General features: G+C 46.9%; 2 protein-coding genes across 3 annotated transcripts in view; one reads left to right on the top strand and one right to left on the bottom strand.

The window, feature by feature from the left end:
• The window catches only part of Synpr (synaptoporin), a 129,260-nt gene that overhangs the window by 54,830 nt on the left and 55,013 nt on the right, over nucleotides 1-19,417 (top strand). The window lies entirely within an intron of this gene.
• CUNH12orf71 (chromosome unknown C12orf71 homolog) lies at nucleotides 7,158-8,292 on the bottom strand. Of its 2 annotated transcripts, XM_019204922.1 has the most exons (2): nucleotides 8,023-8,292; nucleotides 7,158-7,852 (listed from the first exon to the last, which is right to left on the bottom strand). In XM_019204922.1, exon 2 carries the CDS (start codon nucleotides 7,839-7,841, stop codon nucleotides 7,200-7,202), a length of 642 nt encoding a protein of 213 aa, XP_019060467.1. In that variant the 5' UTR covers nucleotides 7,842-7,852; nucleotides 8,023-8,292; the 3' UTR covers nucleotides 7,158-7,199. The 2 variants fall into 2 exon arrangements, with proteins under 2 accessions (XP_019060467.1, XP_010604879.1); XM_010606577.2 differs by having other exon boundaries at nucleotides 7,158-8,292.

The raw sequence follows: 19,417 nt of genomic DNA on the forward strand, positions 1-19,417 counted from the left end.
ATTAGCGTTTTTTATTTTAGCGTCTTCTTGAGCTCCCGATGGTAGCCTTCCACCCCCAGGGCACCGGGACTTGTTCTTTGGGGGCCTCTGACGTGGCGGTTCAAGTGCGTTTGAACTGGTTCCAGGCGGGAGCTGGGCTGGGGCTCCCCCGGAGCGGCTGTGATGCATGTTTAATGCGTTTCCTCTGCGCCGGAGAGGATTGGCAGTGACTCTGATGGCGGCCCCAGTGTGTAAGGCTTTGGCCACCGTGGTCACAGGAATGACTGAATTCTACTGTCTGTGAAGCACTCTTCAGGGCATCATGATGTGGGCTCCACTTCCTCGTCTCTGTAGCCTGGGCATTTCCCCTCCATCCGAGCTCTTCAGCTTGTGCTTTTGGCTCTCAGCCCACAACCCTGCTCTCCTGGGGCCACGCTGCTTGCTGCCCCCTTGCCCAGAAATCCGAAATCCGGAATCTAGCGCTCAGGCCACACAGATGCTGCCCGCTCTTCGTGTCCTCCGTGCTTCCCCGCGGTCCGCTGGGCTCTGCGGACCCCTGGGACTCCTGTCTGGAGCTCGCGCCGCCCAAACCAGCCTCTGCTCTCATTCATTTCTTCCTCCGGGTCAGCTGGGTATGAAATCCTGAAAACAGAATTAAACGGAAAACACTGAAATGAAGCTTAGTTGCCCCTAAGTTGCCCGTGGATGGAAACCATGGCATGTTCCTGTGTTTGAGGCCTGGGGAAGATAACAGAAAAGGTTCAGACGTGGTAATATGATTTTTAAGTGACTCTTCTATTATTATTATTACCAAACTGATTTGTATTGGTTTAGTAATAAAAATTTATAGGGATTTTGGATAGCTCAGAAAAGCACATAGATGAAAAGACATTCCACATGCATATCTACCTTCCAAATTATGTATGTGTATATGTGCCATATTCATATTAATTTTTTCACAAAAAATCAACTTGAACATAATATTTTATAGCCTCAATCTTAATGTGTTGCAAGCATTTAAATTAAGTTTTCTTCTTTATGACTATAGGGCCTCCTTTTATATGAATAGATCATCGTTCAACCATTACCATTATTTGGGTGAAAAAATTGATTTCTAATAAATAATTAGTCCAATGATTAATTTTAGTAATACAAACAGTGCTGTAATCAATATCTTTTATGCATATCCATAATGCATTTTTAATCTCTTCAAGAAAATTTCCTAAAATTAGCATTGCTAGTTCAAAGGTATGAATGTTGGGTATATACAAATATATCAAGAAGATTGTTCTAAATTATGCTGTTATTTTGGTTTGCATTAGAAAAGAACATTCCTTGTTGAGTCACTTTCCAAGTCTTCCTTCATTTTGGACAACTAATGCTGGATTTGTTTTCTTTCTGGCTTGATAAGCTTTGGAAATGCCAAAGCTGGATTCTTTGAGAGATTCTAAAGAATACTCAGGGAACATCAACAAGGTTGGATATCCTTGAGACATCAGTTGTGTTGGGATCATGATCTTCATCTTTAAAAATGAATGGGACAATAGAAATATGGACTGGGCTTATGATATATTAAAAGAAAAATTCTAAGGAATGGAAGAAAAAAATATTATGCTCACCTATAGAGAGTTGACATTGTATCCTGTCAACAACCTTGATAGATAGGTAAAGTTTCACCTTCCTTTTAGTTGAGCAAATTAAGTTATCTAGTAGCCAAAGCATAAGAGAGTCTCTGTTCAAACCCATCTTCTTGATGCCAAAAAGCATGGCTCCTCCTTCCTTCCTCTGTAATTTAGACATGTAGTTTCACTTCTCAGACCTGAATTCCAAAAGCAGTGAAATGTACATCTGACTTCACCCTTTTTATCTTTTGTCAGTTTTTTGTTTCTTTTTAAATATCAATTTGGAATGCCTTTCCAAGTATCAGAAAGCAACCTTTCTCTCACTGTACACATGGCTCTTGTTTTCATTAGAATCTTGATGCATTAAAGTATCCGCCCTCATCACCAGAAAATTTAATGTATATTCATGAAGCCTTTGAATAAATAGCATTGTATGTGGGATGTCATTCAACCTGCCTTGCAAAATCTGCTTATAACTGCATGACTCACTTTTGGGGGACATTTACTTTCTCAAAGGTAACAATCTGTAGGTTTCAGAATGATTTATCTCCATATGATGTGCACTGGCTTCTTAAGAAAAATTCTGAAATCACTAGATTTAGACATGTTAGAAAATAAACAGAAGACTCAAGAGATTAAATTCACAAACTGAGTGGTTCAGCAAAGACAGGGTTAGAGGTGCAGGCACACAGGCTCAGAACCCATCCTCGATCTGAGTCTCTTACTTCCTGTTCTGTATCACGGGCTGATACTGACAGTGGTCAGACAAGCCAGAGTGTGTGGCACATGACTGCCGTCTCAGGGGTTGATCGTGAAGGAGAAGATCTTTTAAGAAGTGGAGAAAACTATGCATTAAGTGAACTTGTACTGGAAATTAATGAAAGAGGTGTAAAACTTGACTCTTCTACAGAAATCAGGGATACGATATCCTCTTTTTTCTTTACTATAAAAAGTACCACACAGAATTCATAATTACTTCGTATGCTTAATTTTAACCAATTATATCAAATAATTTTTATTTCTTTAAGAATCATGCCTCTCAACACACACACTTAAGAATCTGATAAAAAGTTTTGGATTTCTATAGACATAGGCACATTCACATCACATATTTCAATTTCAGAGAAAACTCTGTTCCAAATTAAAATTTTCCTGGAACGTGGAGGTTACGGGCCATTATCTGAATGAAGGCAGAGGGGCAGACTAAGGCCCACTCGGTGCTGTAGTTAGGTACACCAGACCCCAAAGCCAGAGATCTCGATCCCTGCCATTTGATGCGCACATTTTCTGCCCTTGAGAATTCATATTGTAGAGAGGAAGACAGATAGGCAAACAGTTATGGCACCAGGAAGCAGTAGGTGTGTGTGCAGGAAGGAACGGTTCCTGTGGCAGGCCAGCAATGGAGCTGTGAGGATCACCGAGCTACTGCTTAGGCTGCGGCAGGGGTCCTAGGAGAATGGGAACTGGGGAGATTCTGTGGACCATTGCCATCACCATGTCCAAGCCATAGTGCCCAGGCAGAGGTGACTCAGAGGCTCTCCCGCACCCTTTCTCCCCGGGTCTACCCCTTTCCTCTGTGAGGGGCCGGGCGTAGAGGGGAGGCAGATGGAAACTTCCGGGAGACTGACCACCCTTTGCTTCACAAGTCTGATCTCATCTGTACGTTCTCCCAAGACTGTGATACTCTTGGTGCTCCCAAATCCCCTATTCCAACTATCCCGAGTAGACGCACCTGACTCCGCACACCTGTACCTTATTTTCAGAGGACTCTAAATGAGTCCAAGGTTCAAAGCCTTACCTGTTCGGCAGAAGGTTCTAACTCAGAAAAGCAGGAGAGGGAAGGTCAGAAGGAAGGGGCCTGCCTGTTCAGCGTTGCTTGAGTGGGTGTAGGAAGGGACCGTCTTGGAAGGACCCAGGTGTGGGAGAAGTTGGCTTGGCCAGAGAGTCTGACACGACTGATCCACCTCCGGCAGCAGTGCTTTTTATCTGTGTGTTCTCTCTCTCTCTCTCTCTCTCTCTCCCTCATCTTCCCACCTTCTGTTCTTCTGGACCACTCCCAGGTGAGCAAGGCGATGGCCTCCTATTTCCTCGTGGCTTTTGTTTCTGGCCGTGCTGGCCTCTCTTTGGCAGCAGGTGCCCAGGCTCTCCCTGAGCTGCCGGCGTCGCTGTGTTCCGTTCCCATGGCACTGTGCTCTTTCAGCGGTGAAGGACCAGAAACCCTTAGGAAGGAAGAGCACCCTCGGGCGGAAGCGACATGGTTTATTTGTCGCTTAATTATAGGGTATGGATGCTCAGGGTTTGTGTTTATTTATCGTTGGTTGCTGTTGTTGCTGAAATGAAATGAATTCATGTAACCACTTCTTCAGTCAGCATCGTCCGAGGCCGGGTGTTTTGCAGAATGTGAGGCTCACAGTCAGGAAAGAGACTTCCCGATGAATCAGACCTGGGCAGGGAGGGGAGGCTGAGGCAGAGGCAGACGCACGGGTCAGAGAGAGCCCTCCGTTGGACAGTCAGAGGCTACGGCCACGGGATCTAGAGAGCGACTGCTTCCACCTGCGGTGACTGGGGACAGCTTCCTAACTCTGTGCTCGAAGGACACACAGACTCTGGAGTAGGGTATGGGACAGCAGTAGGGAAAGGCTGAAATACACTCCAGCTCTTAATATCTGGAGAGTGCATGTGATCAAAGAGAGTTGATGAAAAAGGTTTATTCTTACAGTTCTCTCATTCACTGAGGAATAGTGAGTGAATCACATTAACACCTTGGATCTCACCTCTTCCCATTTTCCTCTCCTTCATGCTCCTCCAAAACACCTAACTTTTAATGCCTCGGGGCCTTTGCACTTGCCGTTTGCCTCTCATTTGAACTCCTTGACTGGTTCTATGCTACCTCTGACACCTCCGTTCAAATAACCCCTTTCCCAGAGTCTCTCTCAGACCTCTCTGTTGAGGTTGCCTCCTCACCACCCGTCTTACGTTCCACCCACACGAGCATCTCCTTTGTTGCTATGATGGAATCCTTGTTTATGTGTTCAGAGCACTTTCACACTGGCTTGTTTAATACCCTCTCTGAGACATAGAAGGCTCAGTGCATGTTTTCATTAACTAAATGAACTGATCAATCAGCTTGGTACACTGGTGCGCTAGCTCTGAAGTCATGTCCTGGCTTTCACTTTTGTGTATAATTGTGAGACCGCTGCAGACCTTCCTTAACCTCCCCTCTAAAGATACGATGATGGTGATGGTGATTACCCTGCAGGATTGAAGAGAGTTTAGGGAGACACAGCCTTCTGTTAAAAACGTGGGCGAATGTGAGTGCTCCCTTGTTCCTTGGGTCCTCTGCGGGCACAGCAGAGCTGACCCTCGGCTCCCTGAGCCACAGTCTCTCCAGGCCACGTGCCCAGCAGCAGCAGCAGGTGGCCTCTCCCTCTGGCCCGAGCCCGGCTCTCCACTCCTGTGCTCCCACAGACTCCTGCAGCAGCAGGTATTCATGTCATCTTCAGTTCCCAGAACTGAAATCTGAGAATGGCGGGGAAAACTCTGATAAGCAAAAAGAGAAAGTATAAATTCTCACAGATTGTACCACTCTGAGAAAACCCCTTCTAACGCTGGTTGTGTGGACATATGCACATTTTACAGGACATGCAGATACATACACATGCACACATCACTGCTCTTTATATGTCCAAATGTTCCCTTTATAGTGTAGCTAACACACGGCCTGGTATGTGCCGTAGATTAAACCATGAACTCTGTCAGCCCTTCCCCTGCCATTAGCTCTAGGTATTTCTTTTGCTGCATTGTAGCATCAGGAACAATCGGGAAGGGGCTGAGCTGTGGTCTTAGGGATGGAACTTGTGGTCCCACTGTCCTCCGACCGTCCCAACCTGGGGACAGCTCATTACACAGGAAAGTAAGAGCTGGAATTGCAATGCCTCTCTGGAGTCCGACATTTTGATGGAAAAAGGCCAAATATTTGCAGCTTTGTGTCCATTTGTTCAGATGTCTCTAAACCTTATGTCAGTTAAAGGGAAATTAAATAAGCAAACAGTGGGTCAGAAGGAAGATGGAATACACCCTGGTCTTTCTGGAGTGAGCGCCGCTGTTCACAGCAGGACTTCCCAGCTCTGCCCCATTGGCATCTCTGCCCTTGATGCCCAGGGTTGCTGGACCCTTTTCCTTTGAGGCAGTGTCTTCCCCACTGGGCTCTTGTGCCCCCTCTCTCAGAATTATTTGGGGTCCCCCAGCTTTCAAAATTCAGATTTCCAGTCCCGCTTCCTGTTTGCTAAACCTGAAATCTGGGATGGGTGCTGGAGAAACGCAGTGCAGTAATCACAGACGGAGAACCGCGTTGGAGTCCCGGCCCAGGAAGCTGCCCACGTCTGCCCCGCACCCAGCCCCGAGGTGACCAGGGGCCGAGAGCATGCACTGCGCCAGGCACTTCTCTGTCAAATGTACGTGACAGATAAGGAGACCGAGGCACACAGTGCCCAGGGAGTGGGGGCGAGGCCAGGTGTGAAAGCCCACAGCCTTGCTCTCTGGGTCACCTGGCGTAGCATTTTCCTGTGTTCCGTTGTGAGGAGACTGTGCGGGATGCTTAGAGAGCCATGTTGGACCGGGTGAATGAGGCCCAGATTCCCAACCTCAGCTGGTGTCCTTAAGGCTCCTGCAGAAGACACATGCGAGCCCAGCCAGTAGTCGGCAGGTGGCTTACTTGGGGGGCAGACGCCCCAAGAGGCTGGCCTGGGGCTGCTGTGGCCACAGCTCCCTGCCGCCCTCCAGCCTCTGAAGAAGGGGTGCAGATCAGAGGGACAAAGACATGGCCTTTAACCCTGCCTCCCGGCCTCACCTGTGGTTTGGGGACAGCACCGCCGCCACACACGCGGAGACTGGCAATAGCTGGCACGGTGGCCGCGCTGCCTGTGCTATCCCATCCCCGTGGCCCTGGCTCCCTTTAGAACACAGCGCAGAGCTGAGTCCTCAGTCTACCTTGCACCCTAGGCGTCTGCTGGCACCGCACAGGCCGGCATCCCAGCCTTCCTCCATGTGGACTCCTGTGCCCCTACAAACAACATCTCCACCCAGGCCCCGACCCCAGCTGTCCTGGGACCCTGTGCCTCTGCTTCCAGGTGGAGCAGTCCATTCTTTCTGGCCTCTGCTCAAATGTGACCTCCTTGGAGAGGCCTCTCCTGACTCCTGTATCTAAATACAGCCTGCATTATCCTCTACCCCTTGCCTTCTTCAGTTTGCTTCACAGCATTTGCATCACATGCATTGTTTAGCTGTTCACTCTCCTCCCATAGAGCACACGCCCGAGACGTATCCTGCCCTTCCTGCTGCATCCCAGCACCCTAGTGCAGTGCCTGGTACATAATAATTGCTCAGTAAATATTTGCTCAATGAATGGATTTTTAAAATGTTTTCTTCTCCCTGTAAGGAATATGTTTATCTTCTATTAAGGGGAAATGACACAGATCTATTCAGAGGAGAGACATGTGGTCTACTTTTATTTTCACAAGAATATTTGTTTTATTCAGAAAAATAAACCTATGGGGAGCAAAAAATTTAAAAACCAGGGGATGTAGGCTGACCTAGTTACTAAAGAGCTTCTTCAGGCGCAACCCGGTTGTTTCTAAGACCACGTCTTCTCTTTGGTGCCCGGTGACAGCCGCTCTCGGTGGCCTTCTCAGGGTCCTCTCTTCGATGTAGAGCCACGAGGATCTTCTTCTTTAGCCAGCGGAAGGCCCGCCCCATGTTCACACAGGTGGTAGCCTGCGAGTCAGGACACGTGTCCCCGTCCTCTGCCTGCACTGAGGAGGCCCTGGAGGTCCCTGGAACACCTGACTTTTGGCTTCCAGTCATCTCATTTGCTGTCTCGGCACAGCACTGGTCCCTGAGCACCGGGCGGGTCTCTGGGACTGGGGCGTCTTCCTCCTCTGGTGACGAGCATGTGAGCAAGTCTGGATATGCGTCATCTTCCTGACACCTGACCTGAGCCAGGGAGCAGCTGCAGAGTCTGAAGTCTTCCACTGGAGTAATCTCAAAGAAATCTAAGGCGGGGTCTTGGTGATTTGCCTGATTTCCTTTGTGATTGCTTTGATTTTCATTGTCAGTTGAATCTTCAAAGTCATCATCGTTGGCCCAGGTCATGGCGATGCCTTGACGGCTGCACCACCGTGAGTCGTCTCGATTGTGGTCACACTGAGGGACCCGAGTCCTCATCCCGTCAGTCCCCAGCATGTGCTGGGGAGGAGGGACTTGGCTGTCTGAAGGACACATCTTGGGAGGCGGGTCTTCGAGGGAGATTATATCCTCACAGGAAAAGTTATCTTCACAGGGAAAACAGCCCTCAAAAGGACTTGAGGTGGATTTGGCCTTGGAATCGCAGTGCTCTGTGTCAGAGGCATCCCTGCTAGGGGAGGAGGACGCCATGGAACTGGACACACGAGGTCTCCGTCAACTTCCAAAGGGGAAAAATGAATGATCAGGGGGAAAAGATTTGCTGCCAACTCCTAAGCAGAGTCAGGAGATGCGAGAGACTCTTTCAGCTCCAGTCTCGTGGCACAGGGCCTGAGTAGGTCATAATCTGTGTTCTGTGATGGTTGGTAACCATGGCAATATCAGAACCAGCATAGCCCCAAAGTAGGACTACAGAAAAAATCCAAAATAAGGTGTACACACACCATGCAGGCTGAGGTGAGTCCCTCTTGAGGCCAGAAGAAGCCATCTGAGGGGCTACTTCCCCGTGAGGTGGTGCCTGAGAGTTCACGTCCTCGTGGGATGGAGGCCGTCTATGGGGAGACCCACTTGAACAGCCTGGCGTACAGCAGGCTGGTGTGGGCAGTAGAAGAGTGTAAAACTCGAGTCCTGAGAGGACAAAGAAGTCACCTCAGTGCTGTGAGGCCAGACTCTGTGTCAACAGCAACAACTGAGGGAAGGGTGTGGAGAGAAGGCACCTTGCTGCCTGTTGCCTGTCATGTGAGGAGATCGGCACAATGCCAGTGTCGGGCGTGGAGGCCTCTGCCGCCGCTGGGAGCCTAGGTTCATACTCTAAGCTGGCAGGGACCTGGCATTCGTTTAGCATCTGAGAATCTCGCAGGGAGCTCAAATACACATCCTCCAATGGACCCGCTGCATGGACATCCCCGCGTGGGTCTGCAGGTTTGGAGGGGAGGAGCCAGGCCACAGTGAGGAGGACGTGGGGAAGTCAGCAGGCAGTGGTGTCGGAATGAGTGGGTAGGGAAAGCAGGGAGAGGAAGCGGAGGCCAGGATGGTCCGCTTTTAAAGTGCATTGGTGCAGGGAAAATAGACCCCATCTAAAGGATAGGTGATCAGAAGCCCATGGGTGCCGGGTGGACATCACCAGGGAGAGGGTGAGAGGCTGTCCAGCAGTGGGAGACCCTGCCCAGCAGGGAGCGAGAACGCCCGCACCCAGCCCCGGGCGCGAAGGCGGGTGCTGAGTGACACGCGTGGCCTGCTCCACTTGCAGTCTTCTGCAGGTGTCGGGGTGCGGCTCGGCCTGTGCTTACCTTAGCTATGTGCTCAGCACTGGGAGAAAGGGGTGTCTACGTGGATTTACAGTCCAATCTTCAGCGGGTTCACAGTGTGACCCTCAAAGGTAACCACGGCTCCAGGGTAGTAGAAATCAAAATGTGAAAAAGAAAAGGTCCAAAAGCGACAGTCTCTGAGACGTCTCAGAGAAGTGGGGACAGGACTTTGAAGTAGGGGTACAGTTCCCGTAGGAGAAGTGGGGTCAAGACCTGCAGACTGGGAGCAGCTGGGGAGCAGTGGTGGAGAAGAGAGATCACGGCGCATTGTGAAGAGCAGTCTGGCGGGGAACTCGCAGGCAGCTCTTCCTTGCTTTTATTCCCAAACTTTCGTCCCCAGGCACTGTGGCAGCACTGTCTGTGTCCTCGCGGAGGGGAGCTTCAGGGAGGCAGCTGTGCTTCCAAAGTACCAACTTCTTTCTCTCTGTAAATAAAATACCCAGACAACCCTGTCCTATTGCTCTCACTGGAGACACAGGCAGCCACCAGTAGCTGCCCTAGATTTGCATTAAAGGGACACCTGTCCTTAGGGAAAGCCCGAGTTGGTGGCACTCTTTGCAGACAAAGAGCTGCTGAATAAATCTGCCTGCAGAACTATTGAGAACCCAGCCTGAGCACAAAGGCTCGTGTCCCGGTTGTCTCGAGGTAGAAGAAACCCCAGGAGGGTGACTCCCTCCAGCCCACGTGTGCACCTCCCTCCTGTGTTCTCGCCTGGAGCCCGGGGACCCTAATGGGTGACCACACCCTTTGTGTGGTTTCATCCTGCCACATGGCAGCAATGCGTCCCCATTGTCAAGCACGTGACCTCGGCATCCAGCTTGTAAAAGTTGGCAGGGTTCAAGGCGGCACTTATCTTCCAGAGCACATCAGAGTTAATGTGTTGCTTTATTTTATTAAAGGCCTCTATCTTGAGTTATAGCACAAAACAGAAGTAGGGAGGACTCTGATATCAGTAAAACAGAGGGATGACCCTCTCTTCTCAGTGGGTCAGAATGCTGCCCACTGGGTCCTTGCCCATCTGACTTCAAGCAAACTTACTTGGGAAACAACTGCAGGAAAGAAATGATGTCTCCTACCTCTTCCTCTCCCTCTCCAGTTCTCTGTCTCCCTCCCTCTCCCTATCAAAAAGAAATCCACAAACTGTATCTCCTTCTTGATCTCCCTTCACCACTGACATCTTATTTTAGACCAAGACGTGTTTCACAGAATGTTAATGGCTGTTATGTAACTTCAATTTGACTTCAGCAAATGTTAAGCAGGTATATTTATCAAGGTTATGTCCAAGTGCCTTGCACTGCTAACGTTCGAGGGCAGCGTGGACTATGCCATCGTCCCGCACTCAGTTTCCCTGTGCAGCCCTCTGTTTGATGCCGTGATTTGTAGCCATGAGTGCATCCCCAGTGTTAGTCAGAAGTCTCGGTTTCCCTGAAGCTGCAGCTCCGGGGCCAGTGACTGTGAAAAGCCACCAGGAGGCAGCACTTGGGTAACCTCTTTCCGGGAGTTATGGGAAAGGAAGCAGTTTTTACTAATACATATGGGAAAGTAGGGCCCCCGACTTCACTTTACTAATTTCGCCCCAAAACCACCTTTGTCCGCCAGCATGGAAGGCGCTCTTGGCCCCAGCCAGGGTTACACCCCGTCTTCCTCTCCGACACGAGCAGAGACGGAGCTGGCATCGCAGTGACTCTTCCCCCAGGCCGAAGCATCGACCTTTGCTTCACTTGTGCTTCAGAGGTCTGGAGGTAGCAGTCGCTTCTCCCTTTCGTAACTGGAGAAGCAGCGGATCAACAGAACCAGGACCCACGCAGAAACCGACTACCCACTTGACTCACGGTAAAGCCGCTGCAAAACCTGGGGCCTCCTGTCCACAGCAGCCGCTCGGGGCTCTGCCCACCACAGTCAGGCTGCGCCTGGCTCCTGGCCTGTGAGCTTGGTCACCACATCATTCTGCTCCTCCCTACACGCATGTGGACACACACAGAAGGGACGCGGAGGGGAGAGGGGGGCTGAGCGATACTCAGAGTGTCGGTTTCTCCAAGCACAGTGCTCTCCCAGCCACGTGATCCTGACGTAAACAGGCAAACCTGAAAAATCAGGAGAGACAAGGAATTCTACCTGAGGCCTTGCCAGAAAGGAAGAATACACAAGAAAATTCAAAATACAACTGATCAGTAAATGGCTTTGCTGAAATAGTCATTTAAAAAGTTAAGTAATAACCAGATGGGGATTAGGTTTTTAATCATCATTGAGCTTATTGGTGCTTTTTAGGTATACAGTGCAGTTACATTCATCACTGGGATCTAATAAATAGGACACACATATGTAAATACCGAATAGTTTCTCTGGTGTGAAAAACAACGTGTAAATAAGATCCAAATGTTAAAATTGACAATGTGAAATAGGGGGATTAGGTTTTTGAAGCTACCTTTTCTTCCAGGACATAAACTAAGAGACTTGTTTTAAACAATGCCCAACCCCCGGGCCTAACATAAGTGAGCCCTGTGCGTTTTGGCTCCTGACCCGGCTTTCTAGCACATGTGGGCAAGAAAGAAAGAGCACTTGCGGGGTGACCCGAAAGTGCCCAGCCTCACTCCCCCACTGGAGCGCCGCACATTGCTGTGGGCCGAGGAGCTGAGGGAGGAAGACACATCAGCAGGACCTTGGGGGCTACCCCTGCCCTCGCACCCCTGTGCAGGCCAGTTAGTGTCCCCAAGCCCAAGGGAGACTGATATTAAACAGCATGTCCAAACCATGACCAACATGGAGATGGAGGGAGAAAGACAGGAAGAACCTGGACATTTTCATTTTTCTTGTCACCTGTGTTCCTTTTTGCGCCTCCAGTAGAGTGAGGGAGTCACTCTACTAGCCTGGCAGTCACAGGGCAGAAACTGCTAGAGGGGGGGGGTCACTGTCCTTCAGCAACGGCGTCTCAGCTTTACCTGGGGGCTACATTCATCTAGAAAAGCTAGGACACTGCCCGGAGTCTCCAACGTTTGCTTGTGCGTGCCTGGGAATAACAGTATCTACCTCGCAAGATTGTTAACAGAATTGCTAAGATGACTGATTTGGAACAGTGGAAACAAAACCCCTTAGCAAACGTGCACATGCAAAACACACACTCATCGATCGACAGCTGCTACTGCAAAGCTGTCTGGGGAGCTTCTCAAATGTTACGTTTGAGACGGGTGTCCCGGGAATGTGTTTCAGTATAGACGCTGATTCAGAAGGTCTGGGCTGGGAATAAGTTTGGGACCTGACCCATCTGGTGTGAGGCCCACATTCTGAGAAGCAAGCCTCTCTGACACAAAGGGTGAACAAAACAGTCTCCACTTTTGCAGAATGTAGGAAGACAGACGAGACACAGCTTGTCCAATGGCAGAGCTGACTGGAGGTTTGCACAAACTGCTTCAGGAGAAAGTGATTCTCACCAGGCTTTCTGGAGATTTTCTGCGACTTCAGGCTGTCTCTGAATGAGTAGATTTTGAGCAGGTGCAGAATAACAGTTCAGGTTCTGGCTGTGCTAGGAAGGAAGCAGAGATGGGAGTGGAAAAGCCTGAAGTTGATTTTGGAGAAGCCACGCGTCCTGGGGACCTGAAGCATGAAGTGTGGTGCAGAGGAGGAAGCGGGTAGAGACTAGATCGTGAGGCTGGAGTCTTGGGTCCCAGGCATCACCACCCAGTGGAGGATGGTTTTCAGGGCATGTATGGATTTCCTAGGGCCACAGTACCCAAGAGCCACAGACCAGGAGTCTTAGACGGCTGCAAGTTGTCCTACGGTTCTGAAAGCTAGAAGCTGAAGGCAGACTAACTGTAGAAATCTTCAGAGCATTGGGCCACTGAATGGTACTGCGAACCTGAGAAACTGGTGTGCAGATGAGAGTGGCCTCCAGTTCCCATGGACGCTCCTTCTCCTCCTGCCCACTTCCTTGGGAATGTTACATGATTCCCAGCGAGCTTCTGGGAGTGTGAGTTCCCAGGTTCCTGGCTCAGTGGAAGCAGCAGCCTTCCGCTCTTTCCCTCTGAGAAAGCCCACTGCAAACACTGCCCATCACGTGGGTTTCATGGGCAGAGGGAAAAGAGGCATTTAATTTTTATCAAATTAAACCATCCTCTTTGAGAAACTGAAACTTTTTTTTAAAGTGGTTTTCTCTCTTTCAATTACCTGCTCTCTGGCTAGATAATGAATTCATTGTCTCACCTGGGAACACATTTTGTGTTTCAAATAACAGCCCTTCCTAAAGCCTTAGAATGGACCAGCATGAAAGGAGAATTTCACACAAAATCACTGCCAGTATAGCTATGCGCAATAACCAGGTTTTTGAGGCCAGCCTCGGGCTGATTGTCCATCCCAGATTAATTCAGAGCATCCTTTCTCTCCTAAATTGAAGAAGGTTGACTGCGTGCGTGGGCAGAAGCAGAGACAGTGTGGAAAAAGAACATAAAATGAATGTCTGTTTTCAAGGCAGCGAAGAACGGGTTGCAGGCTCTGTCCTTGCTGCTGTCTCCATTTGGAGCTAATGAGCCCAAGCAACTAGCTGAAGCTGGCACTGTAGTTAAATTTTAGGCCTTATTTGGTGACTGCTAAGATGCACACTGCCCCCCGCCCCGCCCAGGCTGTGGTCAGTGTCACTAACTCTCCCGACACCCTAAAAATGCACCAGCTCAGACATGTTTGGCACAGACAGACCAATGCTGGCACCCTAAGTCCACAGGCCTCTCCTAAGCAATTTAGCAGGCCATCAAGACACAAGCCTTGGAAACTGCAGTGTGGCATGCTAAGAGAGAATAAACTCTCCTCTGCAGGTTAGCTTTATTTGGCAAACTCCATTTCTGGCAGATGAATGGTCACTGGGCACCTAACAAGAGGATTAGTCTCCTTGAAGTTTGTCTCTTCCTCTGAAGTCTTCCCCGATCCTTCCAGCATGGAATTAAATCTCCCCTCCTTTGTACTCCCATCCCTCTTGACCAATGCACAGTTATAGCACTTAACAGTCTCCCTGGCATGGTTGCCATTTCTGTGTATCTTATTCCTTCAACGGGTCCCAGGCTGTAAGAAGCAAGACTCTGTCCTGGTCGTTGTTATATTTCAGTACATGGGGTGGAAATCAATGAAAGATTTTATAGAGCATCTCAAATTCATTAAAAGAGAATTCTGGAATATGTGTGTAAGAGATTCCGGAGCTTTAGAGGGATTAAAAACATTTCAAGGAAACTCAGGAGTGAGGCTTTTGAGAGATGAAAGAATTCAGCAAATAAATGCATATGGAAAGCCCACTTACTGCCCCTACTGATTTTTGAAAAATCTAAGAATGGGCAGGGGTAGAGAGACTTTGTATCACCGAAACCTTACTTAAAGCTAAAAATAAGAATTGACTTTGAGTAGTAAAAGCAGAGAAGAAATTTATTGGAAAGTTATGGGGAAGTTCATAGGAGAAGAAAGGCTGAAAAGCCAAGCTCTGAAAAATACACGGAATGGGGCAGCCTGGATAGTTTAGGACTCTCTTAACCTATTAAATGGCTCAGAAAACCATATATTTAAAAGAAAAAAATGAATAAAAACACTAGTATTCTAAGCTTTTTAAGTATTCTGTGAATCAACTGTTCAGGTGAGATTTTTATAAGCATTCTTCATTTGATTTTTATGGGAAAACAGGGAGGCTAGGGACTCTAAGTATTATGAGACTAGAGATCAAAGAAATTAAGTAACCTGCCTAAGACTGCACAGCTGGTAACTAAAAGAACTAAAGAAAATAATCATGTGGAAAATAAATACACTACAACTAAAGACATATTGAGTCAGGAGTTTATAATGTGATTCTAAAATTATGTCTTCCAAGGAATTTTTGTGAGTAGGAAAAGATACATCTTCATAGAAGGGCTTTTTAGACAGAATGTTATGACCTGTTATTCCTTCTAGTGATTCTGAAATTGGTTTTTGGATATTTTATTACAACTAAATTCAGGGAAAAAATAGATTTTTTTTTTTTTTAGCCTACTTGTATGCCCTGGAAGAGCTTATTAATAGAAGTGGTAGAACTGGAATAGCATAGACCAAGGAAATAAAATTGGCAGTCCAAAAGTAAATCTTAACTCTTTGCTCAATGGATTCTTCTAACGAATGTCAAGTATACTGACAGAAAGAACTGTCTTTTCAACAAACAGTGCTCAGATAACTGAAGTTGGATGCTTACCTCAGACCACATATAAAAATGAACTAGAAATGCATCACAGATGGTATGAGGTCTAACAGTGTAAAACTCTCAGCAGATATCATAGGATGTATCTGTATGACCTTGAATTCATAATTTCTTACACCAAAAGCATAAGAAACAGCGCAAAGCTAGATAAACTGGATTTCATCAAAATTTAATTTTTTATTTCAAAGAATATTATCCAGAAAGTGAAGACACCCCAAAGCTGGGAAAAATTTTTTCACAGACCATATAACAAAAAGAAACTTGTATTTGGAATATTTGAAGAAGTTTTTACAATTTAACAAAAGAACAACCCAATTTGAAAATGGGCAAAGAATTTAAATAAACATTTATCCAAAGAAGGTATACAGATAACCAAAAAGCACATTAAGAGATGTTCAACATCATTGGCCAGTAGGAAAATACAATTCAAAGCACAAGCAGGGAGCCATTCAAACTCACTGAGATAGCTAAAATTAAGAAGACAGCCAATAACAAGTGTGGGCGAGGAGGTGGGAAAGTTAGATTAATCTTGTTAATGGCATTATGAAGTGATATCGCTGCTTTGCAAAATGATTGGCAGTTCCTCTAAATATTAAGCCTACACTTACGATCATATTAAACCTTATGACCTGGCAATTCTACCTATTCTAGACATTTTCATTCCATAACAGATCTTACCTCAGTTATTACCTATTTATGTCCCTAACTTCCACTGATGCATGAGCTTCCGGAGGCATTTACCTTCACATTCTGAGTGTGGGCACAGTGTGTGGCACATCTGTAAGGGCTAATGAATGAATAATTAAAGACAGAAAATACTCCATTGACCGAGGACTTTGGTCAGCTTTCCCTTTGTGGGTACAAAATCCTTACATCCACAAATTACAGGAAGAGAGATTTATCTGGGGTCATGGTTTCAGAGGGTTCAGTCCATGGCTGGCTGGTTCTAAGACAGGAGCATCATAGCAGAAGGGCGTGGTGGAGCAAAGATGCTCAATTCACATTGCAAGGAAGCAGAGAACAGCAAAAGAGTGTCAGCAAGACATGTGTCGGCCACAGTCACACTCCAACGACCTACCTCCAACTGGGACCCACTTCCTAACAGCAGGGGAGAAATCCACTAAGTATAGTACCCCACAACCCAGTCACTTCTCCAGACGTCACTTCATCCAGTCAAGTGGACAAGTCAGCTTAATCGTCACGAAGAGTCTGTGATGTTGGGGTATGGCCCTGTCACAGAAAGTGTCTTAGATCGGATTTAAACTTTAAATACTTTCATAAGTTGAACTCAAATTACCTATGGAAATGAATGCAGCAATGAATAAATATATGCCTTCTAAATGTAAGCTCCCAATGCCATTCTCATGTGTCCCGGGATAAGCTGAAATTCCCAAGAAGAATTTTTTGGCTGCATGGAATATTCCTGCCTAATTAACCACATATATTTTGGGATCCTGGAACATTTCACTGGAATATTTAGCCCTGATGTCAGTACAGCCAAGATATTTTAAGAATTGAGTCACGGTGGTGGGCACTAGACCCTTTGATGAATAAATTTTACTCCAACTATTGTCCTTCCCAAACAGTATCTCTTTTCCCTACAACTTAAACCCACTGTGATTTGAAATATCTCAGCAAGATTAGCACCTAGATAAAGAGATGAATAATTTAGAATGAACTCTGATGAGTCAGATGCTCATGCTGCACGAATCCAAACAGCAAAGCAGCTGATGGCATCCTAGAGAGAGAAACCCAACCTTAGATCAAAAATTTGCCTTCTTGGAGCTTACATTATAGCAGCAGAAGAGACATAAGGGAAAATAATTCCAAGCAGAGAGAATGAGTAATGTAAAGGTGAGAATACATTTGGTAAACAAGGAGGCCCATGACTGGTGCATAATGCACATTAAACAGCAGTCCATGGTAACCAAAGGATTTCTCAGGATAAACACAACTATGGGACACAGTTCATCTCCTTTCCCAGGCTAATTGCAAGGCCACACTGGCAAGGTCACATGGACATAAGTGTATTCTCCTGTCCCCTGACGCGGGCTTGGGATTCAGCAGAAAGTGGGTGGCACGATGGTTTGTCACGTCCCAGACAAGGTCCCAGTGGGATCCGTGTGCTACTGCTTGCTTTTCTGTGCCTCCACCATCAGCAAGAGAAGCTGGGGAAGAAAGAGAATTAACAACTGCAGCCTCTCCTAAAATATTCCTGACAAATGTCCTTAGCAGCTGACAGGATCAAATCTTCACCAGAAGCAAAGGGCTTCTTCACTTTAGCGGTGTGGTTGGCCACTAAGAGTGATGCTCTCAGTGCAGACACATTGATGACAGGGTGGCCTTTAACAACTGTTTCTGTTCTTCATATTCACCTTTTTTAATTTGGAAAAACTCCAGTGGCTTGACTCTTACTGCAGGTTGTTAATGCAGGTTTCCATGCACTGAGGCAGTTTTGAAGTTTGCCATACGTTACACCAAGGGGCTGGAGAATGTGAATCGCCTATTTTAATGGACCCATAATTTAAGTCAAACTCTTGGTAATTTCTTTTAAATGCAATTTTGTTTTTGTCAGTAGTCTTAGAATCTTCTGCTTTCTCATCATTGGGGTTCCCCTCCTTTTAAAAAAAGCTCTCCAGTGATTTGTTTTTTACTCATTTTGGCTAAGGTTAGCTTGTGGGGTTACAAAACTATGACAGAGACAAGTGCATAGTGTGGGAAAGAGGCACAAACAAGTGGAAAATAAAATAAAGAATAGGCCACTCACCAAATAAAATGTCTTGGGCTCTGACTTAAAGCTGCCAACAGATGCAGCTTAGTTGTCACTTGCCACTCACTGATGGGGTCTTGATCTGAACCTGCAAGCACTTGATTTCTTACGGGCTCTGTGCAGTCAGACCTCCCCTGCATCTGCAGCCACTCCCCAGCACTAGCATCACCACCTCAGCTCCACCTCAGAGTAGCAGGCAGTACATTATCACAAGGAGGTCACGCCCTAGGGCCATGGTCCTATGAGAATCTAATGCCACCAACTACCTGGCAGAAAGCAGAGCTCAGGCAGTTCTGAGAGTGTTGGGGGAAGACTGTAAATACAGAGGAAGCTTCACTTGCTCGCTTTCCACTCATCTTCTGCTATGCAGCCTGGTTCCTAAAGGCCACAGACCAGTATAAACCTCTGCTTTATAAAGCTTACTTCAGATTTCTCAGAATAAGCCCCTTTAATACACTTGGAAGAATAGAACATCATAGATCTTATGTTGACTAAGAAAGGTTTTCTTGGGGCCAGGGATTTAGCTCAGTGGTGCCACCACCTGCCTCGCAAGTGCAAGATCCCAAGTTCAGTCCCCGCCCCCCCCAAAAAAAAAGAAAAGGAAGGTTTTCTTAACATGGCATCTTGTCATACTTGACTATGCAAAATTACAATCTATTGGTTTAGTATTCTGCAGACCTCTGCATATATCGGTATGTTCTACTAACCTGAGTTATCACATACCATCAGACCCACTGTTTCTTATTCAGGTGGGATTATAGAACAGTTGTGTGGGTCTCAGATGGAAATCTTAACTTTGGGTTAACTTTTCCTTGAGTGAAGAAGCCAAGTCTATTGAATACCAAATTCTGCTAATTGTAGTTCTCCCTTATAAAGCTCTTCCTCTTCCCATTCACTTACTTAATCCACTTTGCTTCATGTTCTTTGGCTTGGGATCCACACTGTGAACGTTGGCATAGGCTGGCCATGTGTGAAATGTCTTTCACAAGCTTTAGGAGCCAAGACAAGCTAAACATAGAAATGCAAAACTAAAGATTCTTTCAGAAAAGCATGCCTTTTAATCATTCAATATATCCAGTGTCCTGTAAAACAGTGACCTTCTCAAAGGGAGCTAGGAATGAAAATTAAAACCAGGGAATGTGGTATAATGTAGCAACAAAGATACGGGAAAGAAAATATAAGAAGAAATTCTATCAGACATCTATGCCGGTGGGTATTTCTACAGCTGATGCCCGTTCAAAGTAGAGGGTTATATGGGTTTCTGCTTTGATCTGAGATACTTTGTTCACTTGCATCAGCTGAG

Source organism: Fukomys damarensis, unplaced genomic scaffold (genome assembly GCF_012274545.1).
Source record: "Fukomys damarensis isolate Sample0158 unplaced genomic scaffold, DMR_v1.0_HiC HiC_scaffold_28, whole genome shotgun sequence".
In the NCBI taxonomy this organism is placed as follows: domain Eukaryota; kingdom Metazoa; phylum Chordata; class Mammalia; order Rodentia; family Bathyergidae; genus Fukomys; species Fukomys damarensis.